The following is a 27,242-nucleotide window of genomic DNA, read 5'->3' on the forward strand; positions in this document are numbered from 1 at the left end:
ATTTGTCAGTTATATTTATTCAATGAAAAATGCTTAGTTGGCAAATATTTCCATGTTATACTTATCAATGGGAAGAAGACTTTGAAGGATATAGCTTTTGATTAAATCCTACTTGCATTTGTCTCAAGTCAATGTCTCCAAAAATTTATCCAAGAAAAAAAAAAAAAAAAAGGTCAATATCTCTAAATACTTACACACATATGGTGAAAACGGCAAAATTAAGATCAATAAAGAAAGAAAAAGGCAAAATTTGAGATTGGACAATTGGACAATACCCATTTTAGAATTGGTTAAGAAAAAGTGAGGAGGAAAAAAAAAATAAAAAAAATAAAAAAAGGAGAAAAAGTAAACGAAATATAATATGAAAAGCAAGTTTAGCTTTCCGTTATTGAAAAAGTTGGAATCTTAAGTCTTTAGCTGAGTTATCAAGGACAGGTGGAGGAAATAAACCCTGAATCACAAAGAAGCGGAAAAGAAGCACTGTTTTTTTCCTTTATTTATTTATTTATTTTTTTAAAAGGAAAAAGTGCAAAAACTAACCACTTACTGAGAAAAATGACAGAAAGTGAAGCAAAATATAACGTCAACTCCATCACAAAACGTGTTCCCCAAGTTCATTTTCCTCTCTGTTTATAAGGATTAGCTTCCTCGTTCTCTCTTCCACGGCTCAAATATACAAAAACCAAAAAGTATTTAAAAAAAAAAAAAAAAAAAAGGGCTGGAACCCATTATTTCTACCATCTTTTTCTACCTTACAAACCCAACAAAGTGTATAAATAATATTGTTTCTCATCTCTTTCAAATCCACCAAACATGGACAACAAAGTTTCTGTAGAAGGTGAAGGAAGCATTTATCTTCATGTCGCTGAGCTTAACAGGCTTAGTGAAACTTGCAGTGCAGGAACAACTATGTTTGAACCAAGAAGCAGTAGTATATCGAAAAAAGATAGCAACACGAACTATGATTCACAGGAAACACCATCATCGCCCATGGATCGTGCTTCAGAGAAGAAGCTGACGCTGTTTGCTCTTAGGCTTGCTGTTCTTGAGAAAGCAGCAACAGGGCTTGGAACTCTCGGGTTTATCTGGGCCACAGTTGTTCTTCTCGGCGGTTTCGCTATTACATTAGACAAAACCGATTTCTGGTTCATCACAATTATATTATTGATTGAAGGGACTAGGATTTTCAGCAGAAGTCATGAGCTTGAATGGCAACACCAAGCAACATGGTCGATCACAGATGTGGGAATCAACAGCTTTCGGGCTTTGAGATCGAGCTCAAACTTCCTAATTGGAAGCATTAAAGCAATTTTCAAGCCAATTTTTTCAATTGGGAAAAGGAGGCAACAGAGCAGAGAAATAGCGGAAACTTGTGATGCAAGAAATGGAGCAGATTGGGATCGACAAAGGAAGCCGACAAGAAGGTGGACAAGTTCAGAAGTCCCTCTTCTACCATATGCTAAATGGGTTTTCATCTCAAGGCATATCAGTCGGATTCTGTATTGGCTTCAGCTTTTGTCAGCAACAGCTTGTGTGGTACTTTCATCAATGAGGATCATCAAGCACAATTTTGGTGAGGTAGAAAAAGGAGACACTGACAAGAGGAATAGGCAATCTGCTCTCTACATTTTCTATGCCTTGGCCTTGGCTGAAGCTCTGTTGTTTCTGATGGAGAAAGCTTATTGGGAATGGAAGGTGACCTACTGTAAATTGTTGGATGAGGTAAATAGGGAATGTGAGCTGGGGCCTTCTGGTATGGTTTCAATTAGGAGGTTTTTCTATGATGCTTATTCAAGATGTATTAATGGTAGCATTTTTGATGGCTTGAAAATGGATATGGTTACTTTTGCTATGGAACTCCTGGCTTCGAATTCCCCGGATGAGCAGCTTATTGGAGCAAGAATTCTTCGCCAATTCGCAGCGAGTCATAGGTATTCTGATGATACCCTGCAGAAGATTGGAGTAACATTTCCAGTGATTGAAAGATTGGTTGAGATGTTGAATTGGACAGATCCACAAGAAGAAGAGATCAGAAGATCAGCTGCAGAGATATTGTCAAAACTAGCCGGAAAGAAGCAGAACTCTCTTCGAGTTGCTGGAATACCAGGTGCTATGGAATCAATATCATCTCTGCTCCAAACCAACCGTAGCTCTGGCGGTGCAGCAGATGAAATCGGTGAAAAGAAAATCATATTTGATCATCCAAATTATGGGTTCTGGACATTTAATCATTTAGGACTCCTTATTCTGAAGAAACTTGCCAGAGATCATGATAACTGTGGAAAGATTGGAAATACAAGAGGACTCCTGCCGAAAATCATAGACTTCACACATGCCGGAGAGAGGCTGCTGAAAGATGCAAATGTCACGGCATCTCAGATTCTGACAGTGAAACGTTCTCTGCAACTCGTGAAGATGCTTGTGAGCACAACAGGCACCACAGGAAAACATCTCAGAAGAGAGATTTCAGAGATAGTTTTCACCATTAGCTACATCAGAGATATTCTAAGGTATGGAGAGAAACATCCAATGTTGCAAAAACTGGGAATTGAAATCTTAACAAGTCTGGCATTGGAAGAAGATGCAACCGAGAGGATTGGCGGTACAGGGGGAGTTCTTAAGGAGCTGTTCAATATTTTCTTCAGACAGGAATTGCCTGTGAGTCATAACGAAGTAAGAACTGCAGCCGGAGAAGCGCTGGCTATGCTGGTATTAGAAAGCAAGAACAATTGCAATCGTATCTTGAAGCTGGATGTAATAGATAGGCTCATTGTAGCTCTGGAGGTTCCATTGCTCCGAGTGAATGCAGCAAGGATGTTGAGAAATATGTGCACTTACAGTGCAGGAGACAGATTCAACCAGCTAAACGGAGTCACAGTTGCAGCACCAACAGTAAGTTGTTTCTTACCATAAAAATGCATCAGAATGTACATTTTCAATTATTTTGATTAAAAATTTCGATAATTATGAAAAAAAAAAAAGTTTTAATCATTCATTCTTCTTGTGCTAGGCTCTTAAAGCAATCATGACAGAACAGAACAAACTACAAGAAGTAATGGTCGGCTTAGCAGCACACATCTTCAAATTCATGACTCCTCAAGAGTCGAGCCTAATGTTTGAGAGAGCTGGAATAACAGAAGCTGAATTGGCTAATGAATTAGTCCAAATTCTGAGGAAGTACCAACATCCACCCATTAAAGTTCCAAGAATAAGGAGGTTTGCTATAGAGTTGGCAATCTGGATGATGAGAGACAAAGAATCAAACATTCGAATTTTCAATGATTTGGGGATGGAAAAAGAGCTGGAGGGCGTTTTAGAGAGCACAGCAGAGATTGAAAGCTTCAACATGTTCTCTGGTACTGTCGGAATGAGCCGGCATAGCACAACAATTCACTCTCTGGTAGAAACTGCATTGAATCTGCTAGTGGTAGTGTAAAATCATGCAAATATTGTATTGATTTTGCTTAAGATAAACATACATACAAATTTATTTTGTAATTTGTAAATATGCTTGCATAAAGACTTAAATATTCTTTTTTCTCATAAGTAGTAAGTATGCATTTGTAACCAAGTTATGATGATAATTAACGTAAAAATTATTGAATCTATGGCACATTTTATTGCATTGTAAGCAATATTGCGAGGTTTTTAGTTTTTCCATGTATTGTTGGTGAAACAAAGTCCAAAAGGTACATTCAGGCCAGGATAAAAGAAGCCAGAGAGGCTTAGGAATTTCTTCTATTCATTCCAGGCAGAATATTTATGTCAACTACTACATCCTTCTCTCAGCAGAAATTTCAAGCAGAGAAGTAAAATTAATGCAAATGGAAAAACAGAAGAACTAACACCTGAATTAAGCTCATAACTATTAGCAGGAATCAAATGTCAAATGCTTAGTTTAACATGGACAACAAAAGTGAAGTGACTTTGCAATGTGAAAATTCAAAATTTACACAATTATATGAGTTCCTAAGTAGAAAAAACTTGAAGGCAATAATAACATCCTCCAAATCATTTTCCTATAAGGAGCATGCAGTTTCTCCATTCCACATGTACTTTATTTGAACTCCACAAAATTGCCTATCAACGGTCCAAATGTGAATGCAAAATAATCATCTCTTAGAAGTAGCACTATAATTCTCTATTCACAACTTTTCACAAACGAGTGCACTAGGGGGGGAAAAAATAAAAAAACAAAACAGTCTTGGTCTAACCAGCATCTCAGCTGATCACTTTTGAGACTACGCCTGCACCGACTGTTCTACCTCCCTCTCTTAAAGCAAATCTTTGTCCTGTTAAATCGACAATAAGCAGACCTTGAATCAATAAAGCAGCAAAATGGGGAAGCATGAATAACCAAATCATACCGAGACTTCTATGATCTTCTGAAAACAAAAAGTGTCAAAAAATGATCAATTCTATGATAGGTAGTTTACTTAGGTCTCTTAGTCACAAAGCTCTGTCAACAGCCTATAAAATTCCATTTACCACTTTTTATAATGCCATAACCATAACCCTACGTTTATATCTGTAACAAACCTGCTTCGAGAGGGACAGGTGATAATAGCTCAAAAGTTGCAGTTACATTGTCACCAGGCATCACCATCTTAATATTTTCAGGTAATTCCACCTTCCCAGTGATATCTGCAGTTCTCATGTAAAACTGAGGCATGTAATTTGAGAAAAATGCAGTATGACGGCCACCTTCATCTTTCGTAAGGACATAAATCTCTGCCTCAAAGCGCTTATATGTCTTTACAGCACCAGGTTTGGAGACTACCTGTTAATAATTAGAGAGAAAAAGCGTAATGTTATACAACTTTAAAGAAAATAAGCTATGACATCCACGCTGCAAGAATAACATGAATAAATTAGTTATTTATCAAACAAAGAATCACATCCTTAAAGGTTGGGTACACCTTTTTAAACTTATTTCTAATAAATTTTTTTTCCTTAAAAAGAGAAAAGAAAAGAACAAACAATCAATCTCCCATCACCATAGATTAATGTCATTTACATGGGAATGGTAGAAACCACATTCAACTCAAGATTAGACAATCCACAAAATATGGGCTCCATTTTAGTGATCTAGAATTGTTTTGGAAGTAAATTCCAAGCTATTGACTATAGCATGGCTTTACTCACCATTCCCCGTTGTACATCTTCACGTTTTAGACCACGTAGAAGAAGACCCACATTGTCACCAGCCTACAAAAGAGAAAAAGTTCTAGCATTTAGGAAAAGAGGAGATCAAACATACTGTTGTATTGCAGATTAAGTTACTTACTTGCCCACGGTCTAATATTTTCTTGAACATCTCCACTCCAGTCACTGTAGTCTTCAAAGGTCCATCCTATGTTTAATAAAACCAACAAGCAGAAAATATGTTTAGCTCATAAAGTTCATTGGAAACTAATGTAAGAAACTCTGATTACATTAGAATTAGTTTCCATATACCTGCTTCAACCCCAATATTTCAACATCCTCACCAACTTTGATGGTCCCTTGTTCAACCCGACCAGTCACGACAGTCCCACGTCCCTTTAAATACGAGTTAGATGAGCAATTGAATGTAAAAACTATGTGCTTTGGCCCAACAGACAAATAAATAACACAGTTTCTTGCAGTTGTACAATAAACTACAATAAAAAGCTCCATGCTATGTAATTATACTTACAGAGATTAAGTCCAGACATGTTAAGAGGATTAAGCACTAAATTTTCCTAGAAAGAGACTAAGATATTGGTAGTATGGCATAACTATATTGATACTTTTATTCGATGGCAACGTGTAAATGCTTCACTATTTTATAAAAGCAATTATTCCATCACATCCACAGAGAGAGAGAGAGAGAGAGAGAGAGAGAGATTTTCAAACTTAGACTCCTTGTACTAGATCAACTATGCCATTTGAAGTTGTTTAAAAACAATGTGAACTTCTACCTGAATTGAGAAAACATCTTCTATTGGCATCAAGAAAGGCTTGTCAAGCTGGCGCACTGGTTCAGCTATGTATTGATCCACAGCCTCCATCAGTTTCAATATAGCCTTCCTTCCGAGTTCTTGATTTGTCCCCTGTAAGGCAGATAAAGCTGAACCTCGAATAATAGGAATTTCATCCCCAGGAAACTTATAGAAGCTAAGCAGTTCTGCAAAGAAAAATTTGTCCAAGTGAACATTCAGTGAAAAGTCAAATAGAAATACTACTAACCAGTAGTTTTGAATATCAGAAGCACAAAGTGTAGTAGTTAATCAGCCCCATATTTGTTGGTCCATCATCATACCACGAATTTCCATTTCCACAAGTTCAAGCAGCTCTAGGTCATGGACAGCATCAACTTTATTTAGAAAGCATACCAATGATGGGACACCAACCTTAACCAGGAAATAAATAAAACCACATTAATAATTTAGTAACATGATTATATAATTTGAACTAATTAGCAAGAATATAATGAAGTACCTACCTGACGAGCAAGCAGAATATGTTCCTTTGTCTGTGGCATGGCTCCATCAGGAGCAGATACCACCAGAATGCCCCCATCCATTTGGGTAGCTCCGGTAATCATGTTCTGCAATTCAGCCAAATGCATCAGGTGAACTGAGTCCTCTTCAAAGTTTTCCATGGATATTTGATAGACAAAGATATTGGTAAGGGACATGAATACCATATAATATATGCATGCCAACAAGGTCAATGTAGTATAGAACATGGATACAATAAAGACACAAAACAATATGATGTCGTCTCTTTGTTCTCCAAGGTACAATATAAAACTTACTTTAACATAGTCTGCATGTCCAGGGCAATCAACATGAGCATAGTGTCGCTTAGCAGTCTCATATTCCACATGTGCCTATAAGGTCAAATTGAAAACCTAGATTAAGTTTAAATTCTTAAGAATGTTTTCAAAATGTTTACACTATCTTCAAAATGGTTACACAAAAGAAATTAAAATTTAGAACTACTATATCATGACAGAAATATAGGTAATCCAAAGAAAAAGTAAATAATCACCGTGGCAATGGTTATTCCTCTCTTCTTCTCCTCAGGAGCCTTGTCAATCTCATCAAAGGCAATAGCCTTGGCTTTACCTTCTTCAGCTAGCACCTGTTTCATATAGTCAAAATCAGTTCCCCATATTGACCATAAATTTGATCAATCCCTCAAAGATTAACTTTGACATATGAGAAATGAGAAAAATCAACCCTACAAATAGGGCATATGGAAGTTAACAAAACCTTTGTTATAGCAGCAGTTAGTGTAGTTTTCCCATGATCTACATGCCCAATAGTCCCAACATTTACGTGGGGCTTTCTGTAACATCAATGCCCATAAACATTTAAAATCCAACCAAACAAAAGTTGTCCATAAACATTTAACATCCAATCAAACAAGAATTATAATAGACTAACAACAAGGAGATAAAATAAAATTCCCAGCATACATTAAATGTTCTAGTGGATGGCTTGTAAGAACAGAGAAAAAAAAAAAAAAGATTTTGTTTAGTTTCAAAAGAAAACAATGGAACAACAAAGGAGAAGAAACAAAAGCCTTCAATGCAGCTAAACCTGAAACTCAATACCTTCAACAAGCACACATAAATATTTCATCAACAAAATTCAGAATTTAAAACCTTTCCCATTTTGTTTTCCTAAGAAATTTAGCAAAACAAAAACAACTAGATTCTACTACTTGCAAACGAAAAAACATTTTTTTTTCCTCTGTCAAACACAAAACCAAAATCATAACCCCACTCTCTTTCATACGAAATCAAATACCCACAAAAAGCTTTAAACTTTTCCATTCAAAATTTCTCACACTAATTTTCCCATTGATCACATAATTATAACCGGCCAAACCAAATATCACACAGACCCATTAAAGCCCAAAATGCTAAAACACCGAGAAAAATGGTAGTCTTTCAAAAGGGTGCTGACTTTACGTTCGAGTGAATGTGGCCATGGATCGCCACCATGAACCAGAGCCGGAGGGAAGAGCATTTCCATAGGGAAAGGAGAAATGGGTGCAAGGGTATCCGGACGAATAAGCAGATATGAAGCAGAGAAGATACTTGGATGAGTTACTAGTGATGCCGTAACTGCGGCTTTTGATGACAATGGAAGCCATCGAACAACGTTTAACGAAAACGCAGCGAGAGATGGAGAGAGCTAGAAAGAAAGAAACAGAGAGGGTTTTAGAGAGAAGTGTCGCTCTGATCAAAATCAGAGGGTTTTAGAGAGAGAGAGAGAGAGAGAGAGAGAGAGATGCATGCATGCTGTTCCAGCAATAGCATGCCACGTCGTAAATTTATTATAAAAAGAATTAAATTTGAAATATCTAATCATTGATTTTGTTCTTTTTGTTCTTTGTTCTTTTGTTTTTGTTTTTCTAAGAAAGTACTTGAAATTTTTTTTATTCCATTTGCAATGCTGTTAGGAGAATATTCAATTCTTGAGTTTATTTTATTTTATTTTATTTTTTATTTTTAACCAAATCAACTCAATAAAACAATAATTTATATGTGAGTCACTTTCTTTTATATATTTTCTTCTTTGCTGCAAAATTATCCAAAATTTTAATAGATTTTCCATTAGCTTTCTCAGAAAAAGCAAGTAGATTTAGGAGCGAAGAATGATATGTCAAAAAATTGTTTTGGGTAGAATTGGTGAATTAAGGAGCTCCTTATATTTGAACTGTCTAGAATGAAGCTGCATTTCGAACACAAACAACTATAACAGAATTCAAAATACAAGTAAATTCCATTTGAAAAGTGTTAAATTTAAGAGAGAACTGGTTTTCAAAATTTAATTTTAAAAATTAATTTTTTTTTATGAATAATAAAAATTTAAAATTTATAAGTAATTAAATTTAATATTATATTATAAATTGAAAATAAATATGTATTTTAAAAAAAATTCAAAATTATTTTTTGTGAAATTTATAAAATGATACCTTTATAAATGAAAGTTCCAAGAATCTAATTCTTTTCTTCACATTTTTCACTTTATAATAAATATCTAAATAAAAAAAATTATCACTTTTTTAAAAAGATAAAATTTCTATTAAATTTATCATTATCCAAACTGCCATTAAAGATAATTCTTACAAAATATATGAAAGAATAAATGTTTTAGTATGTTATAGAAATAATTTTTCCCCAGAGTTGCAACCGATTAAAAAAAAAAAAAAAAAATTACATCTTTCTCTTTGCTGGAAAAAAGAGTGAATGTAAAGAATTCCTAGTTAAAATGAAAACAAGATAAATCATTCACAGCATCTTTCCTTTTCTTTTGTTTGTTCTTTTGGGTCAAGCATTTTACAAACTACAAACCCTGAAACTTTTCTTAGTTACAAAACAATATATGATATGGTCTGCCAAAAGAAGAAAGGCGGTACAACCAAAAAATATAAAAGAAGAAACTTTTCATCCTATCGATTTGGATTGTTCCGAAAGAAGTTGAAATCCCAACGACGCATCAAACCCTCCATGACATGGCTTGTTGGGTTTCTTTCCACTGTTAATGTCGCTTTTGTATTGGCTGACAGGTCAGAATCCGATGAGGTTTGGCTGCTTCTTGATGTATCACTATAAGTAGAAGGCTCTGTGCTTCTTGATTCGCTGGCAGACGGAGGGGTATCTGATGCAGATCCTGCAGACGGCTCCCTTGTATCGGCAGGCAGTTGTTTGGGTTCTGAATCATTGGCTTTGTCAACAGAACTGGAAGTGGTTTCGGTTTTGGACAATCCACAATGCTCTAAGGAACTGGAAGTGGATTCTGTCTTCAAGAGCTGAAGATGATCTGCAGAAGAAGCAGCATCCAAATGATCATCTTTTTGGACAGACTTGAAAGAATCAGGGGTACTTTCCAGTTGTTCTTCTGATTGTCGCTGTGGGCTTCTCATCTCCAATTCTTTCAACGACAAGAGCACTGCTTCCATGAACATCTGAAAAAGTTTGAACAGCCACAAGGTAGAATGAATGCAACAAGTTCATCAGGATAAAAAAGAAAAAGTCAGATAACTCGGATCTAAATTTCATATAAGGCTTAATATGAATTACCCTTTCTTCCTCCTCCACGTCACTTGGAAAACCTGCCAGGTCATCAAGTTGATATTCCACATATTGATCGTCATCCAATGTGGTTGGAACATGTGGTCCACAAGGATGGCCATTGGTGAATTCAAAGCTAATCATTTTGGAGGATGATGAGGACTGATCATCATCAAATTTACCACCCTGAAAAATCATGAAAGGGTACTTCATTTCTCGTTCACATATTCCCTAAATATATAGTCTGAGGACATAAAATCAAAAGAAATTTTTTTGACATCTATAAACAAATAAAGCAAAAGATACATGGAAAATATACCTTAGCTTCAGGTTGACCATCTTTAGATTCGATACTTGAAGGGACCTAAGATGAACAATAGCAACAATGAATAGAAACTTTTACATAAGAAGAAACCAAAACCTAAATTGATCAACTGAAACATTAATAACTACTAACATCTGTCCGACTCATAGGTCTTCGTGAACGGACTTGTTTAATGGCATCTTGTGTACTGCTAGTTGCCGGTTCTGCAAGTAATACAAAATTATAATCAATTGGAGATTCAGTAAGAAGTAAATTGCCGAGTGAAGATACTGTTTTGAATCAGCACTGCAGTTATCATGATGAGACAAGATGGTACTTGAGCCATGCCTTTGGATACAGTTGAAAATTCATGATCAGAGTCTACTTCATGCACAGTTCTCCAACTACCCTGAAGGCAAAACAGTCATAATGAGATGGGCTTGAATTTTTAATCTGGCAGTTCCATCAAAACTTACAACTTGATGTAATGTTGTTCAATTTACCTTACCAAAGTAATCCTGCACAGGGTCAAAAAATGCTCCCCCCATCTCATCCTCTGGAGGTTGCAGAACATTATGGAAAAAGATATTTATAGAATCAAAATAGAATTGAGGACGTGGAGAGTTGTGATCTCCCTCAAATTTGATAATATTTTTGTCTCCCTGCCAAAATATGAATTAAATGACAGCTCTTGACCTTAAATGAGATTGCAAACAATAAAAAAGATAAGAAAACAGATTCATAATCATAGTGCATCTCTCTCTCTCTCTCTCTCTCTCACATAGAAGAAGAATCACACTATCAGAGTGCATTTTGCTTCTTGTCACTGAGAATTGAGATTTATAACTTATTTTTATAATTATACAAAAGAAATTTTACATTAGATGAGATCCACAATGTGGATATAAGATTGCATTTTATTTTAACTAACATGAAAGATATTTACCATATAAGCATCAAATATACGATCTGAATGGTGGGGCCGAATAAAATCATCATCAGTGGCATGCCCAAATAAAGCTGGAACGAAGCAAGACTTTGCCACCTGCAGCAGAAAATAGTGAGTCGCCCTCCTCAAAAAAAGGAGAGTTAGGAAGAATTTCAAGCACAATAAATATAAGTAAAATCAGTAATGGGACAAAACCTTAATGGTGTTTAGGTCTGTTATGTCAAATTTTGCCTTTTTCTGGATTGCTCTTCGCATGTATTGGATTGCAAACTTCACCTAGAATAAGCAAAATGAAAAGAAGAAATAAACAAAAGGTTAAGGTCGTAAGACAAGACAATCATTGACTAAAACAACGTATCAAATACAGCAAACTTGGGTACATGGCATTGACATGAAAACAAAGTTTCTGCCTCAAGATGGGGGAGAATTTAGAAGTTCTCAAAACCAGACATACTTACAGTGAATTTAGGTAAACGAATTTTATAGGTATCCACCAGTTCCATCATCAAGTCAACCAAATCAGAGAATGGACTATCAAGAACTATTCCTGCAATTGAAGGATCCTCAGCTCCATACATAAGGCTGAGGGAAATAATGTGTCATTAATAGCAGATAAACAAAGGAAATAACATAAGAAATGCCAGAGGAACACCTAAAAAAAAGGTAAGTAGAATTTTAAAATGGATTAAATTCCCCTATAGTACTCTATTGTAGAGGATTATATCAATTTTTTATTCTCCCTCAAATTATTATTATTATTATTATTATTATTATTATTGTTGAATAAATTTTTTTGTATCTTTAATATTTAGAAAGAATAATCTAGATATTTATGCATTCCATACATCTTAGTTTAAAAGAAACTAGCAAGTGAAAACAAAAAACCTAGTGACAGCACCCATTGAACGGCCCCACAAGCCTATCAAAGAGACATTTCCATCTGCTCGCAAATAATTGACAACTGCCTTGAGGTCATCCTTCTGCACACCCAACAATAGGAAAAAGGTAAGATAGTCAGGTCACAATATCATGATAAATTATATGAAACATCTAAAGGTATGATGGAGATTCAGTGCATAAGGAGTTAGTGCAAATTTGCAACATTTATAATTAATGAGAACTTTGAGATAACAATTTGTATATACATGTATCTAATAAATCTCAAAGAAGGGGATGAAACAACATGTGTGGATAATCAAATTAGATGTATAGCATGAATACACTTTACAATAGGTATATAATTGAGATACAAAGACTCATACTGGGTCACTACGGTACTTCCTACATGTGTTCTTAGTGGCATTTACTATTAAGTGTGCATGACAGATCAGGCACTAAGGGTATAAATCCAGATCTAATTAAATTCTCTTCTTTAAACATACTCATAATCTTACCCATATAGATGGTTTACATCACAACATAGAGGAGATTAATTGGATTAGACCCAAAACATTATATATGCAAACGGTCTTATTCTAAAGAGTTTCTCAGCTACAGCTACTTACTTCATGCCACCCCAAAGTGACATGTTCTCCTCCAGAGAGTCCAGATCCTGAGAAATCTAGAGAAAAAACTGTAATGTTTGAAGGCAGCAGAATGATGGCTGCTTCACTTGCATCTGCCCTGCACCCACTGTGAACAACATGCTGAAGTCAATAAATTTAACTCAATTATATAACAGTATAGAAAATCATTTAGGACTAACAATGAGCATGTAATGATCGGTTGGGAAGAGAAAACCCATTTAGAAAAACACATCCACTCTAATCAACTATGAAACTTTATTCATGGAGTCACCTGTTCCCATGGCAGTATATTACACAGGGCAGAGGCTTCTCTTCAGGACTAACAATGGGCACGTAATGACTGCATTGAAGGACATCTCCTCGACTGTTTTTAACCTGCAGGAAATTAACAGCTCATTATGGGATTTCGACAATCACTTTGAAAACTTAAGTAGTGAAGGCAGAAAAAGGCACATTATCGACAAAAAAATCTGCAAGACAAAAAAATGTAAAGAGAAAGAAAAAACACAGTTGATACTTCAAAAGTAACTGAAATATGATATAATTTATTGGTTCCTCATGATATATTGGAACATACAAAACATGCTTCACTTAAATGTTGCATGACTAAAAAAAGGGGATATCACTGCAAAACTTTGTTGCCTTCTCCAAGCAATCAATTAAAAATAATTCAAATGCACAAATTTACTACAGTTATGTAATCTTCCAATTTGAATTTCACCAAATTGTTTCATTATTCACATGAGGTTCTACCACTAACTAAAGTCTTTACAGTTTAAAAGAGGCCCAAGGGCAACTAAGCACACATGTTTCGTAGGGCTTGAGGGAAAGCAAAAGGAATGTGCCAGAGTGAGGCGCATACAGGATAAGAACACCACAATGAAGATAATGATTACTATGACCATATTTGCTCACAAGTTAGGTTTTAAACTAAAACCAAGCATGCTAAAAAACATATATAATTGGAAACTTACCTCCAGATCCTTCCTTTGATACCACTTCCCTTTCAGCATGAACTCCTGATCCAATAGATCATTTTTTGGGTCATATTCAGCCCTGCAGTCCCAAAATAAATAAATAAATAATTATTCTGAAAACTTTTTACGTAGTTAAAGTAAAACTGAAATGTTTCTATTTCAGACGGTAATGAAATCACTTAAAATGATTAAATACAAGAACAAAGCTGAAACAAATCCCACCTCAAAAAGATCTCAGATATCTAACACAATAAGGAAAGAGGGTAAAAAGTAAAGTTAATACAACCACCAAAACATAAATTATACCTCTGCTTCCTTTCAGAATTCAGAGAAACGAATGAAAATTTAGTTATCAAAATTCCATAGGCTTCATGCTTTAATCCTTACCCACCAAACAAGGATGGAACTTCAGAAGATTAAAAAAGTAAAAAATGGGAAAGCTAAAACAAATAATTGAATTTGGCCAAGTTCCGACAAAGGGGTTTCCATTTAAACCCAAGACCCACAAACCGAGACCACAAAGATTCAAAATTTCAAATCCCAATTTCCACCTTAACCCATTAACCAAACAGAGCAAAAAACCGAGAACCCATCAAAATTCTAATAAAAATATATAAAATTCTCCATAAAAACAAAGAAACATAATAAAAAAGATTTGGGAGGTGGGTGTTAGTACAAGTTTGTTTGTTACCTGGGTGGCCGAATGATAAAGTTGACAAGCTGCTCCATATAGATTCAGGATGATGAAGATGGTTTCTTTCTCTTTCTCTTCCTCTCTCTCTGTGAGCTGTTATAAAATTTATAATAGTTCTTTTTAACTATAATAAAATTTCAACCTATAATCAATATCATATCACAAAGCAAATAAGAAATTTCTCAGACCAACAAAAAACATAAGAAGAAGAAGAAGAGGATTCTGCCTAAGCTGTTCTTGTTGGTATTGGTGGTGGTATTCCCATTTGTATTACTTTTCTTGTAAACAATGAATAAACTAAACTAATATTATTTGCTTTTTCCTTCAACCCCATCTCTCTCTCTCTCTCTCTCTCTCTCTCTCTGCATCCCACACGTTTGACCTTCCGTGTGAGTGGTCTCTCCCACACCTGCATGTCCACCTGTGTTACTATACACGTGTGAAACCCGTTTCAACCCAGTTTGAGTGTGTCTGTAATTAGCTCCATGGGCTTTTTTTCTGGGCCCAACTGACTGGGTCTAAACCCAAACAGAAAAATATTAGCTTTTCAAACCCACCAAAAAAAATAAAAAAAAACAAAATTAATACAAATTGGTGATTGTATTACATCATTTGATTGAAGAGACTAGCCAGTTTAATTTTTTAATCAAAATTTTTTTTTTTGTGAAATATTTTCAGCAAAGTCGGAATCTTTGTCAAAGTTGTGTTACCTCTCTAACGTTTGGAATGGGTTTTTTCAACTTCAATTCCTTTATTATTTGAATAATAATAATGATAAAAGCAATATTAATGAAAATACATGTAAAGGGTATCAAAATTTGAAAAACAAAAAAGAAAAAGAAAAAGTTTAATAGATCTGAAAATTGAACTGGGTTTTGAAAGGCAGCCTCAATATGCACCAAAGGCAGTACAAAGAGAATAAAGTAAAATGCAATGATAATGACTACATACCCATCTTTTTTGAAACCCATGATGTGAAATATCACCCACTTTTTTTATATTCCGAAGTAGTTTCCAATAAGTATTATATTTCTGAATATCAAATATATATATATATATATATATGTATATATATTATTTATGTCAGCAACACCTAGAGATCATTCATTTTGCCTATGTGATAATAGACAAAACCACAATTCGTTTTACTCCAAAACCCAACAAGGAATCAAAAATCTCTTTTCATGCTTGCCTTAACTTCCAATCTTAGTAACACAGACAATTTGCCTAATACAGCCTTGATTTGGCCAGTAGTTGCTTATGTGGCTCCCACAATACTCGAATAATGTATTTGGGTGCTCTCAATTGTTTAGTTTGTTAATCAAATGGAATTATGGACAGATTCAAAGCCAGCATCATAAAAAGGTAAGTTTCACTCTGCAATGACAGTAGAGTGGTGAATGAGACACTATTTGCATGATACTCTGATAGAAGGTCAACATGCAAAATATGAACCTTCTTCTATTTTTATTATTATTTTCCATTTCGGTTTTCTCATAATTAGAATATGCTAATTGCTATGGCTTTTTCATGTTCAAATAACTTTATGATAAATAAATTCCTTTGCCAATAGAAAAGCAGAAACTACCTGTCAGTAATAGTTTTCTTGTTGAAATAATTGCTTATTCTGATTCCCATTTCAGGTGTATAAACACAGGGAAGAGACAACTCATGTTAACTCATAATCTATCCTATTTTGCTAGATTCCAATATTATCTTTGGAATGGATCATGCAGTGAAAAAAAATAATATATATTATTTGGAATTTTGGATGCAAAATGTGTACAAGACAGATAAAAGCATATGGATTTGTGCATGTTCATGTAGCACAAGGCAGCTGACATTTTATCTGGGTCTGAAAATGTGTCACAGTTTTGTATTTTTGTTTGCTCTGTCACATTTTGACGTTTGCTTTTTCAGCTTTATCTGGCCTATTTGTTATTTTATAATTCCTCAGCATGTGATTCTCTTTCTGATGAAAATTGGGAGACCTTGTTATGATCAAAATTCTATACTTTTTGAGCAGCTAAACATTGTATCGGCAGTGCCAATCTAACCATAAACATGGTGATCAAACAAGGATGCTCTAATAATTTATATGTGGCCCTACCTAATGAGTTACCTGCCTTTCTTTGATGAGCTTGGCATTTTGAAACCCCTTTTGCCCAAATCCCCACTACAGCCTTGCCCTGTTATAAGACCAACTTTTGAGTGCAGGTGAAAATTGCATCCATAATTACAAATAATATTGTCTTTAATTCAGCTAAATTAATTGCCTAAAAATAATCTAAAAAGAGTAAAGATTTAAAAAGTATACTTAATATCTAAAACCATAAGAAAATAATTAATATAAAAAAAATAAAATTCTAACTTTGGGCCAATTGGGCAATCAAGCCCAACAAGGCTTGGCCCAATTAGGCTTGGTCCTCAAAAATTGGGTCTTTGTTTGAGGTCCATAAGTCCAGTTTCTATGGGTATATGAAGACTGAAGACTCAAAAAGTTTGTGGAACTTTTCGAAAGGTAAGCTAATTAATATTTTGGTGAAATGAAATTCCACAAGAAGAAAGGAGAAATCTGTGACATAAACTAAGAGCCAACCGATTGATGATCCAACAGCTAAAAGAAGGCACTTTGAACATGTGCATCTCAGTGAAGGATTCCTTATCTAGATCTCTCAACCTTTGTGGCCCCAAAAAAAGTGCAAGAATATTTGTCATTATTAATCTCACCAACAAACCATTCTAAAGCATTTCATTGGATTTTCATCCAAAAAAAAAAATGCATTTCTTTGGATAATTTATCTGATGACTGGTAGGAATAATTATAGGAGAACATAAATAAGGCTCAATGCCAAATCCACTTACTCTGCTCCATGCAAATAAGAACATAAAATATAACCAATTTTTTATATTTTGTTTTTGCAAATTTTTAATTTTGAACTTGGGTTTTATTTTAACTTCCACAGCATGACTTTCTAGAAGTCACATACCCACTGCGGGGGTTCACTTCTTGGCCCCCTTCTTATGGTTATGTTTTCCAATCAAATTTAGGAAAAGAGATTTAGAATATATATATATATATATATATGTATTTTTTTTTTCCTCCTAAATTTCAGCTCCCTCTGACCTAAGGTTCTGTTTACTTTGGAAATGAAAAGAAAACTTGATAGCATTTTTCTTAAAAAATAGGAGAAAACCCAATAACAGCAAAATTCTTCTTGACCAATGCCTCCTCTTCTACAACACTATAGATAAATACATGCAACTAACATAATTTTCGCAATTGTTTTGGAAGTTTAAGAGAACTGAATTCTTAGTTTGTCATGTCAGTCAGTGATGAGTTGGAGGGAGAAAGAAAATGAAAGACAGAAAAGGAATCAAATAAACCCATAAAAACCTTATATTTAACATTACCGCAAGAAAATGAAAGAAAGAAAAGGAATCAAATAAACCCATAAAAACCTTATATTTAACATTACCACCAGTCACTAGCTTCTCTTGGCGCTTCTCAAGGGTCCAAAAACTATTTTCCTCCACCCATACCATACCCCTATCTACTTAGCAAAAGCCAATAGTATTTTGCATACCAACCACTATTTTATATTTTATATAGTCTATATATACACTGTAGTTCACAGGTCTCTCTCTCTCCTCCTCTCTCTCTCTCTCTCTCCCACCTCACCTCTAACATATCAACTCCAGCTAGCAGAACCCACAAAACTTTGCTGTTTCAGACCATTTTCCAATCATCCTCTGGTAAGTTTTTTCTTTTGCTAACTCTTTGTCTCCCTCTCTCTCTCTCTCTCTCTCTCTCTCTTTCTATATATATGTGTAGAAAGCTTTGCTTTTATCAGGAAATCAGAGGAGTAGAGATTAGAGAATGTGATAGAGCTTGAAATGGGGTTGGTATGTGGGTTTGTCAGACATTTAGTCACAGTCTCACAAATAAAAATGTCTGACTTAATTGGTCAGTTTGCTCTCAACTTGCAGGAATCCGATGAAAAACCACAGAAATCCATCATATGCTAAGCTCTTAACTTCTGTTTCTCTGTAGTTTTTCTTTCTGTTTCTTTCATCATATTGGAAAACGAAAAGTTCCCTAAGCTATCAGGTGTCTGGTTGGTCAGATCTCTTACTGATAATACCTGACCCTTTATTTTAAATACTCTCTCTCTCTCTCTCTCTCTCTCTCTCTCTTAACGTCATCTTTTACCTCTTATATTGTATACTTTAAATATATGAAGTAAAAAAAAGTTGGTTTTTTTTAATCATTTTTAAAGTAAAATTTGCATTAGAAAAGCTCTTTTGTTTTTTTTTTTTTCTTTTTTGTGGATTTGTACAAAAACCAATGAGGTTTTGTGAGGATATCTCTAACATGTGAACTGATCATCTAGCTTAGGCTTGGGCCCAAAATAAAGATATCACTTTCTCTACTTTAGAATTTTTTAACATGCTTTCTTAAATTTGTACAGTAGTAAAACTTGCGGATGGAATCACTCTGATCCATTTAATTATTCTTCAAGGGTGTTCATATCATGTTTGTGTTATTTTTCCAGTGAGGAGTAGGGGGAAAATGGCACAGATTTTGGCACCCACTACACAATGGCATATGAGGCTTAATAAATCCTCAACCAATGCCAACCCCATGACAGCAAAGATGTGGGGTTCTCTATTGTTGAAACAGAACAAAAAAGGAGTATCAAAAAGCTCTTCTAAATTCAGAGTCTATGCTCTCCAGTCTGAAAATAGTACCATCAACAGGCTTGAGGGTTTGTTAAATTTGGACATCACTCCTTTCACTGACAAGATCATTGCTGAATACATTTGGTATGCTTCATAACCTTCTTTACTAACATTTATATCCATTTTGCACTTTTATTTATAACAATTTCATGTTATTTTGGATCAGGATTGGAGGTTCAGGAATTGATGTTCGTAGCAAGTCAAGGGTATAACTTATGATTATGATTTAGCATTGTAGAAAGAAGCATGTTGTCTCTTTATATTGTGGATTGTTTGTTTTTGTGTAATTTTTTTTTCTCATCTTCCTCAAATTTCAGACTATACCAAAGCCTGTTGAACATCCTTCTGAGCTTCCGAAGTGGAATTACGATGGATCAAGTACAGGACAAGCACCGGGTGAAGATAGTGAAGTAATTCTATAGTAAGATCTTGAGAACAAAATGAATATGTTTTGGATTTATTACATGATAATTATTCAATGATCTAAATATAAATTCCTTTTTCCAGCCCTCAAGCAATTTTCAAGGACCCTTTCCGTGGCGGGAACAATATCTTGGTAACTATGATTTAACTCAAGTTACTACTGATTTATAGGAAATCTTATAATAATATATGTTGTGAAGTTGATTGAGACTGACGATGGTAAAGCACTGAATTAAAACTATCTCATTTGCTTAGGTAATTTGTGATACATATACGCCACAAGGTGAGCCTATTCCTACAAACAAACGCCACAGAGCTGCTGAGATTTTCAGCAACCAGAAAGTCATAGATGAAGTGCCATGGTAAGTAAGATTTCCATTTTGTTAAATAATATACGTATGTGCTTCTGTATATATGTTAACATTTGCTAGAAAATACATATTTAGATGGAGAAGATTTGATCATGTCTTTTATCCTTTTGCCTAGGTTTGGAATAGAGCAAGAATACACTCTACTTCAGACAAATGTTAAATGGCCTCTGGGTTGGCCTGCTGGAGGCTATCCTGGTCCTCAGGTAGTAAAATTTTTTAAGTATCTTTGAATTGATAATTTAAATATCTGATTTATGAAACTGTTTGAGATTGATAAGCTATTGAATGTTTAATTTAGGGTCCCTATTATTGTGGTGCTGGGGCAGACAAGTCATTTGGCCGTGACGTATCAGATGCTCACTATAAGGCTTGCTTATATGCTGGAATTAATATTAGTGGAACCAATGGAGAAGTTATGCCTGGCCAGGTTTTCCTCTTTGTCATTCTCTTTCTTGTGCTCCTTAACACATGTAAATCCAGTACCATAATTGCCCATGATTGTGATTGATGATTGTGATTGTTCATACAGTGGGAGTATCAAGTGGGTCCTAGTGTTGGAATTGAAGCCGGAGATCATATCTGGGCTTCAAGATACATTCTCGAGGTACTTCATTCCCATCTCTTTCTGTGCGTTTATGAAAGTTTTTTTTTTTTTTTTCCCCATTTTTGATCCATATATTATCACTTCCTTCCTCTCTGATAAGTTATATAGGTAGAACACTATAACATGAAAAGAGTTCAGCATGGAATCTTTCTTTGAATTTCATTTCAAAAAGAACCATATGTTAAAAGCAAAAATCCATTTTGTCTAATATTTTGTAATCTTTTGGAAACTAATTAGAACCAGTATGGTGACCTATATAAAGTAACTAACCAGCAAGATAAAAAAACTAACCATGTTAGCTGAAGGAGTGGGGCAACATGTAATGTAAAAGGTTTTCATTTGTTACCATTTGTTTCAGGATCATTAACAGGCAGAAGAATATGTAACATGGGGTGGGCTGGTATAGGGTTATTTTCATCTTCTACTATTTAGTTGCTCAAATATTGTTCCTTCAATATTCTTACAGAGAATCACTGAACAAGCTGGTGTTGTTCTCTCACTCGATCCAAAACCCATTGAGGTAGTTTAATCTCTATCGCATAACAAATTTCTTAGTCAGTGTCTCTGGTTGGATGAACTTTTCTCCTAATTCTTTGCATTAACAGGGTGACTGGAACGGTGCTGGATGCCACACCAATTTCAGGTATTTGGAAATTGTTTTATTGAACAATAATTAGTGATGTAAAACGGCCTAGCGAAAAATCTGCTAAATTTCTTGAAAATTGAATTGTCATTGTTTTTATAGTACAAAGAGCATGAGGGAGGATGGAGGCTACGAAGTTATTAAGAAGGCAATTTTGAATCTGTCACTTCGACACAAGGACCATATCAGTGCCTATGGAGAAGGAAATGAGAGAAGGCTGACAGGAAAGCATGAAACAGCAAGCATCAACACGTTTTCTTGGGTATGCTCCAAAAGATTCTAGCTATTTTGTTATGAATATATGCAATTAGACAGGCAAGAAGATTTTTCCCATTCCATGTTCACTGAATCTCTTAAATTTTCACTTTCAGGGAGTGGCCAATCGGGGTTGCTCAATCCGTGTTGGACGTGAGACTGAGAAGAAAGGAAAAGGTGTGACAATCAGTGATAGTATCACAAATTCTTTGAGAGCCTAATTTTAAGATTTGAAGTTCTCAAATTCACTTAAATTTGTGTCATCTTGTCAATGTTCTTGCTCTGAACAAGGCCACTGTTTGCTTGAATTCCTGCTGAAGCTGTTCTAGATTTCACTCTTTGAGATTCTGCAACGTTGACCCTTCTGATGCTGCTGTTTCTTTTTTTCTTTTGTGTGGCAGGTTACTTGGAAGACCGTCGTCCAGCTTCCAACATGGACCCTTATGTTGTGACCTCTCTACTGGCAGAAACCACAATGTTGTGGGAGCCAACACTGGAGGCTGAAGCTCTTGCTGCGCAAAAGCTTGCATTGAATGTCTAATCAATTTGTTGAAAGCAATCTGAAGAGGCTCAAAATGCTCTCATTTGTGATAAATCAGACCGAGCACTCGGAAGATTTTCCCCATTTCTTTGAAATCCTTTAGGGAAGAAGATCCATTTGTAAATAAATGTCTGGAAGTGAGTAGTTATTCATGACCAGGTTGTAAACCAGTTTCTCAAATCTTGTAGATCAGAAAGGTCTTCATGAATAATTTTGTCAATTCCTGGAATTCTACTATTGCAAGTTTTCTCCATTAATATTCAGAACCCAGTTCAGCCATACTTGCTTTTAATGGGTTTTCTTTTTCTTTGAACCTAAAATATCATTGTTTTCATGGCCTATGTGAAGTATATAAATATTAACCTATATTTTCTTCTCTTCATATATATTTTCATGGCAACTTTAAGCTAGACCTACCACAGAATAATGTACTCAAAAACTAAATGTTTTGCCAAAAATATACATGGCACTTCATGCTTGCCAGCCAAAAGGGGGTAACCAAACCCAAAAAAAAAAAAAAAAAAAAAAGGTTTATTCTCTTATTTTGTGTGCTTAGCAGGGAAACTTTATTCCATATCAACACAAAAAGTAATGTCATCCAGAAACTAATACACAAACAGGCCCTACTTTGATGACCCAAAATCCCTCTTACAATCAGAATACAAAGAGGTATTCTTTTCTTTTCAACTTGGCAAACCCAACAATAGAAAGGAATTTAAGCCGTTTCTTTGATATAAAGACACTTATTTTAATATACCAGACAAAAATAAATGTCACAACCACCATTGTTTGCTAGATTCTAGGGCAAAGAACAAACCTCTCATTTTGCTTATATATATTCCATAACTGAGCGCATCAAGATTGAGCCATTTCAGGTTTGTTAATTTCCTCTTCCTTGCTCCAACCTTCATTGACTATGGCTTCCAAAGCACCTGCTCTCATCCTCTTGTTTGTCAACCTTGTCCTTTATTTTATTGTGATTGTTATTGCAGCTTGGGCTATCAACCATGGAATCGAAAGATCTCGTGAAGCAGGTGACGCATATATACACATGCATATAAATTATAAATTATTTATTGGGCTCTATCAGAGAGCTTATGTTGAACGTTTAATGTTTACCTATGTATTGCAAACCATATCCAACGAGACATAGTAGATAATTTCTAATACATTTGTATCTACTTAGGGAATTATATAATATGGTATGAAACAAAAAGGATTTTTGGTTTTTTTTTTTTTTTTTTTTTTAAAAAAAAGCATATAACTTGTGGGTCATTTTGTGTGCATGTTACAGCTTCTGTACTATCAATCCCAGCTCGGATATTTCCAATATACTTACCAATTGGTAACATGGCCACTGGTTTCTTTGTGATTCTGTCCCTCCTTGCTGGTGTTGTGGGATTCACAACTTCATTGACTGGACTTCACAATGTGGTTACTTGGCATCTCTCCGACCTACACACTGCAGCTTTCTCTTCACTTGCTTCTCTATCTCTCACTATTCTTGCCTTGGGGTAAATGTGTCATTTTCTTTTTACCCTTACCAGTGCTGAATTCTTACTATAATTCTTTTTCCTGCCTCTAAAAAAAACCATGAACTTCCATGGCTTCATTTTTGCTTTAACTTTGTTACCCATTTGCAGATTGGCATGCAAAGAGTTTCAAGGTGGATGGACAGGTTCAAATCTGGTAAGCTTTTTCTCTTTGATTATGTGTCTATATATTTCATACATAACACAAAATTAGTGAACCAAAAAGAAAATAGTGGAATTTATATGTAAAAATTATGATGGAAGATCATAAAAGATGATGAAGATTTACAATTTTTTTTTTTTTTTTTTTGGTCATGAATTTTTAATTTGCAGAGGACTTTAGAGGTGCTCACAGTAATTGTGAGTGCAACACAATTGTTTTCGACCTTTGCCATTCAAGTTGGAGCTGATGATGTTAGTGCTCAAGAAAGGGCCAGGCTTGGAGGAAGAGTTTAATCTTTAAACCCCCTCATCTTTCATAAATTGTTTATCCCAATGATTATAAAACTGTATTCTTTGAGTTGTCATCCTTGTATACATTTTTTTTTTTCCTTTAAATTTTTCTATTTGACGGCATATTGTGTGTATTACTGTATGGAATATGTAAAATTTCCCTATACCTGATTTGTATAAAAAATTTTCTCCAAAAAAATAAAATGTTGATCATACCCAAGATCACAATACAAAATTATTGATGATATAAAATACTATAATATATTTCATATATATATATATATATATGTAAAACATTAGAAATTCATCAACAATTTAATTAAGAGAGAGATAAAAAAAAAATGATTTATAAGGAAGAAAATCAACAAGATTAATTAGGATACTCGTAAATCCAAGATTATGATTCAAATTTTCATGTTTAGAAGAAATATTACTATTATTTTCTGTCAATTTCAAATTTTAATTGTCGCCCCAAAAAATAAAATTATGGATTACAAAGTACTCAAAATATAACCCAAAAAAAAATAAAATAAAAAGGTATATAGTTAAGTTCCCGCCATTTTGCGATTAGCAAATTGAACAATTTTACCGAAACAGAAAAAACCCTAAAAAATCAAAGAATTTCCAATTCGTTATCTTCTTCTTCTCAAATCGAAATCAATCTCACCGATGAATTGCACGCACCGTACTATAGCTACGGTCGCGTTGATTCCTCTCCCATCGAACCCCACTCCGAAAACCCTAATTTCCCCCAATTTCAACCGTCTTCTTTCAGTGAACTCGGCAATTAGAATCGCTGGGAACAAAAAGACTGGCTTTCAGATTAGGGCTTCAGTGAACGATGGTAGTGGAACTGGAAACTGGTTTAACCGGTTACCCACCGGAGTTTTCTCGGCTGATAAGGTTCTGAGGCTGATTTCGGGAGCGACTGCTAGTCCCATTTGCCAGTACGTGTCCTCGCCCTCCACGTTTCTTCATTCTGTGGACCCTAGAATCAAATTGGTATGTTTTATTTTTTTGGGTGTTTAATGGGTTTTGTTATTGGAACTCGGTTTTTTTTTTTTTTTTTTTTGTAAATTCAGAAAAATTGGGTTTTATGGGCTTTGGATACTGATGGATTCTATATGGTCGAATTGCTAGTTCTTAATTTGGAAATATCATTTTATTAGTGGTCTAATTATCTTAGATTGGTCAAACTGAAAACCTTGTTGGATTAGTCAACTGGGTTTCTTTGATTTTGGTTCCTAGAATTTTTTTAACTTTGTTGAACTTATCACAGTTCATTTTGTTTTGTTTAATTTTTTGATATTCAGACAGCTTGATCATGCAGGTATGGCTGTTGGCTCTGGTTGTTTTACCAGCAAGGTCACATATAATAGTTCGGTTTGGATTGGTAATATACTTGGCCATTCTGTCAATATGGACACTCCCAAGACAAACGTGGATGGTGAGCACCACTTTCTGAATTGATTTTTTATGCAGACATTGTTTTGATTCAGTCAGTCAGGCAGTTGAAATTTACATTATCATTTGGTATTACAATTTGATCAAATATTGCCTTACCAACATCCCTTTTTTTGTATACGTTCTTTTCGTGAAGAAATAGGATTAATTTGCTAATGCAGTTTCTTTATCATTTTCTTTCATCAATCTTGTAGGACCAATTAGGTAGAGTGTCACTGCTTTCTGGAATTTTGTTTGTTATGCTGGGGCTGGGTGCAGATGGTGCACCAGCCCTTGTTCAGTCGAGAACACCACCTCCTGCAATGATGGGATTGATGCATATTCCTGCATCTTTAGGAGGTTACTCGTATTTGATTATGAAGCTAGGACCGTTACAGTTTACAAGGAAAGGTTTGTCCGTAGCAAGCACAGCTGCCTGTTTAACATTTACAGTAAGTTGCTTTTTTTCTTTCCTTGGTTCAAATTTGTCTTCTAGCAATATTAATCAAATTGGGCTTGTTTTATGCAATGCGTGGATTTTATTTTTATAGTGGGATCACTGTGTCTAAAAAGATGAAAGGGATTCTCATGGTTCTTGTAATCTTCAAAATCTTGATTGTAAATCAAAATAAGCACTTATTTTGTTCTGATAACTAGGCTTATTTTTGTGAAAGGTCTTCCAAAGTGCAAGCCTTTGCCTGACAACTACAACCCCTGAACAACTTGCATTTTCCTTGAGGTGGTTTATGCTCCCTTTGACACGTATAGGTGTTCCAGTTGCTGAAATTGTTCTCACCCTGATGTTATCACTGAGGTTCATTAGTTTGGTGTTTGATGAGGTTGGTTATGTTCAAGTATTCCTCTGTTGGATTCAGTTTGAAGACTTTATCTCTTTTCTTCATTTTCTTTTTCTTTGATTGAGACCAAAGCTATTTGTATATATCCTCATGTAATATATCTGAATGTGTTGGCAGGTCCGCAATGTTGCATTGGGGATTATATCTCGTAGAATAGATTGGCAAAAGTTGACAATGATGGAGACTATAGAAAGTAAGCATATACTGGTTTCACATATGAAGGGTTTTTATTGTAATTTCCTTCTTTGTTTATCTATAAGAATAAGATTTCTCATTATCGGTGCTCATATCTTACCATAACTATGCAGTTTTCTTTGCCTACTTCCGCCGGATCTTCAAAAATATTTTCAACCATGCGGATCAGATTTCACAGGTTTGTATATCCATTGGATATGTGTACTTTTTCTCCCTGCCCAGTTAATTTGTTAGCGTCAAATGTATGTCTTGAAGTATATTAACCCCCAACCCCAGCAACTTTATTGCTTTTGCAGGCAATCTTGTTAGAACTTTTAGAGTGTAAAATCTACTTGTAGATGCATAAAAATGGTTTCTGTTTCAAATGTTTCATCTACTTTATGTTGACAGGCAATGATTGTCAGAGGATTTAGAGGGGACAGCAAAAGTCATAAAATTTACTTCCTATCAGATTCATCCATTGGGACAGCAGATATTGTTTCCTTGTTGTTTCTGATCGGAGTTACTGGTGCTGCCATTTTGTCAGATTACGTTCTTATCTAATATATGACTATTTGTGTCCTGGATTGATGTGGTAATTCTCTCATTCAATTTTCAGTGTGACGGTTCTGAATGAAACTCTGGCTTAATTTTGGCACTTAAAACTCATCTGGTTAGTTTGATTGACAGAAAAATAAC

The 27,242-nt window shown here is 34.8% G+C and overlaps 6 protein-coding genes across 9 annotated transcripts; 4 read left to right on the forward strand and 2 right to left on the reverse strand.

Annotated features, from left to right (window-relative positions):
- Positions 1 to 667: 667 nt before the first annotated feature.
- On the forward strand, positions 668 to 3,613 carry LOC107423229 (uncharacterized). The gene is made up of 2 exons (XM_016032756.4): positions 668 to 2,892; positions 3,011 to 3,613. Exons 1-2 carry the CDS (start codon positions 814 to 816, stop codon positions 3,434 to 3,436), a joined length of 2,505 nt encoding a protein of 834 aa, XP_015888242.3. The 5' UTR covers positions 668 to 813; the 3' UTR covers positions 3,437 to 3,613.
- A 92-nt stretch (positions 3,614 to 3,705) lies between these two features.
- LOC107423232 (elongation factor Tu, mitochondrial) lies at positions 3,706 to 8,270 on the reverse strand. Of its 2 annotated transcripts, XM_016032759.4 has the most exons (12): positions 7,946 to 8,270; positions 7,242 to 7,317; positions 7,018 to 7,110; positions 6,782 to 6,856; positions 6,467 to 6,571; positions 6,284 to 6,374; positions 5,943 to 6,148; positions 5,458 to 5,541; positions 5,288 to 5,353; positions 5,146 to 5,208; positions 4,540 to 4,780; positions 3,706 to 4,292 (listed from the first exon to the last, which is right to left on the reverse strand). In XM_016032759.4, exons 1-12 carry the CDS (start codon positions 8,128 to 8,130, stop codon positions 4,222 to 4,224), a joined length of 1,356 nt encoding a protein of 451 aa, XP_015888245.2. In that variant the 5' UTR covers positions 8,131 to 8,270; the 3' UTR covers positions 3,706 to 4,221. The 2 variants fall into 2 exon arrangements, with proteins under 2 accessions (XP_015888245.2, XP_048332691.2); XM_048476734.2 differs by lacking the exon at positions 7,242 to 7,317 and having other exon boundaries at positions 7,946 to 8,117.
- A 956-nt stretch (positions 8,271 to 9,226) lies between these two features.
- Positions 9,227 to 14,861, reverse strand: LOC107423223 (uncharacterized). Of its 3 annotated transcripts, none has more exons than XM_060815277.1 (15): positions 14,731 to 14,861; positions 14,502 to 14,597; positions 13,808 to 13,889; positions 13,105 to 13,208; positions 12,813 to 12,939; positions 12,193 to 12,287; positions 11,766 to 11,889; positions 11,503 to 11,583; positions 11,305 to 11,403; positions 10,862 to 11,020; positions 10,707 to 10,767; positions 10,512 to 10,582; positions 10,374 to 10,418; positions 10,064 to 10,240; positions 9,227 to 9,948 (listed from the first exon to the last, which is right to left on the reverse strand). In XM_060815277.1, exons 2-15 carry the CDS (start codon positions 14,537 to 14,539, stop codon positions 9,433 to 9,435), a joined length of 1,779 nt encoding a protein of 592 aa, XP_060671260.1. In that variant the 5' UTR covers positions 14,540 to 14,597; positions 14,731 to 14,861; the 3' UTR covers positions 9,227 to 9,432. The 3 variants fall into 3 exon arrangements, with proteins under 3 accessions (XP_060671260.1, XP_060671261.1, XP_015888233.3); XM_060815278.1 differs by having other exon boundaries at positions 14,693 to 14,853; XM_016032747.4 differs by having other exon boundaries at positions 14,502 to 14,856.
- A 3,236-nt stretch (positions 14,862 to 18,097) lies between these two features.
- On the forward strand, positions 18,098 to 22,363 carry LOC107423244 (glutamine synthetase leaf isozyme, chloroplastic). Its single transcript, XM_016032773.4, has 14 exons — positions 18,098 to 18,260; positions 19,061 to 19,331; positions 19,414 to 19,453; positions 19,565 to 19,668; positions 19,755 to 19,803; positions 19,926 to 20,032; positions 20,157 to 20,244; positions 20,340 to 20,468; positions 20,571 to 20,645; positions 21,112 to 21,165; positions 21,251 to 21,288; positions 21,391 to 21,550; positions 21,660 to 21,720; positions 21,945 to 22,363. Exons 2-14 carry the CDS (start codon positions 19,078 to 19,080, stop codon positions 22,082 to 22,084), a joined length of 1,299 nt encoding a protein of 432 aa, XP_015888259.2. The 5' UTR covers positions 18,098 to 18,260; positions 19,061 to 19,077; the 3' UTR covers positions 22,085 to 22,363.
- Positions 22,364 to 22,895: 532 nt separating this feature from the next.
- Positions 22,896 to 24,304, forward strand: LOC107423245 (membrane protein PM19L). The gene is made up of 4 exons (XM_016032774.4): positions 22,896 to 23,118; positions 23,379 to 23,598; positions 23,728 to 23,773; positions 23,950 to 24,304. The coding sequence occupies exons 1-4, from the start codon at positions 23,001 to 23,003 to the stop codon at positions 24,070 to 24,072; spliced, it is 507 nt and encodes a 168-aa protein (XP_015888260.2). The 5' UTR covers positions 22,896 to 23,000; the 3' UTR covers positions 24,073 to 24,304.
- Positions 24,305 to 24,592: 288 nt separating this feature from the next.
- Positions 24,593 to 27,138, forward strand: LOC107423226 (protein ABCI12, chloroplastic). Its single transcript, XM_016032751.4, has 7 exons — positions 24,593 to 25,071; positions 25,400 to 25,516; positions 25,728 to 25,964; positions 26,187 to 26,351; positions 26,487 to 26,562; positions 26,678 to 26,742; positions 26,955 to 27,138. Exons 1-7 carry the CDS (start codon positions 24,739 to 24,741, stop codon positions 27,105 to 27,107), a joined length of 1,146 nt encoding a protein of 381 aa, XP_015888237.3. The 5' UTR covers positions 24,593 to 24,738; the 3' UTR covers positions 27,108 to 27,138.
- The last annotated feature ends 104 nt before the right edge of the window (positions 27,139 to 27,242 follow it).

This window comes from Ziziphus jujuba, chromosome 3, assembly GCF_031755915.1.
Source record: "Ziziphus jujuba cultivar Dongzao chromosome 3, ASM3175591v1".
Classification (NCBI taxonomy): Eukaryota; Viridiplantae; Streptophyta; class Magnoliopsida; order Rosales; family Rhamnaceae; genus Ziziphus; species Ziziphus jujuba.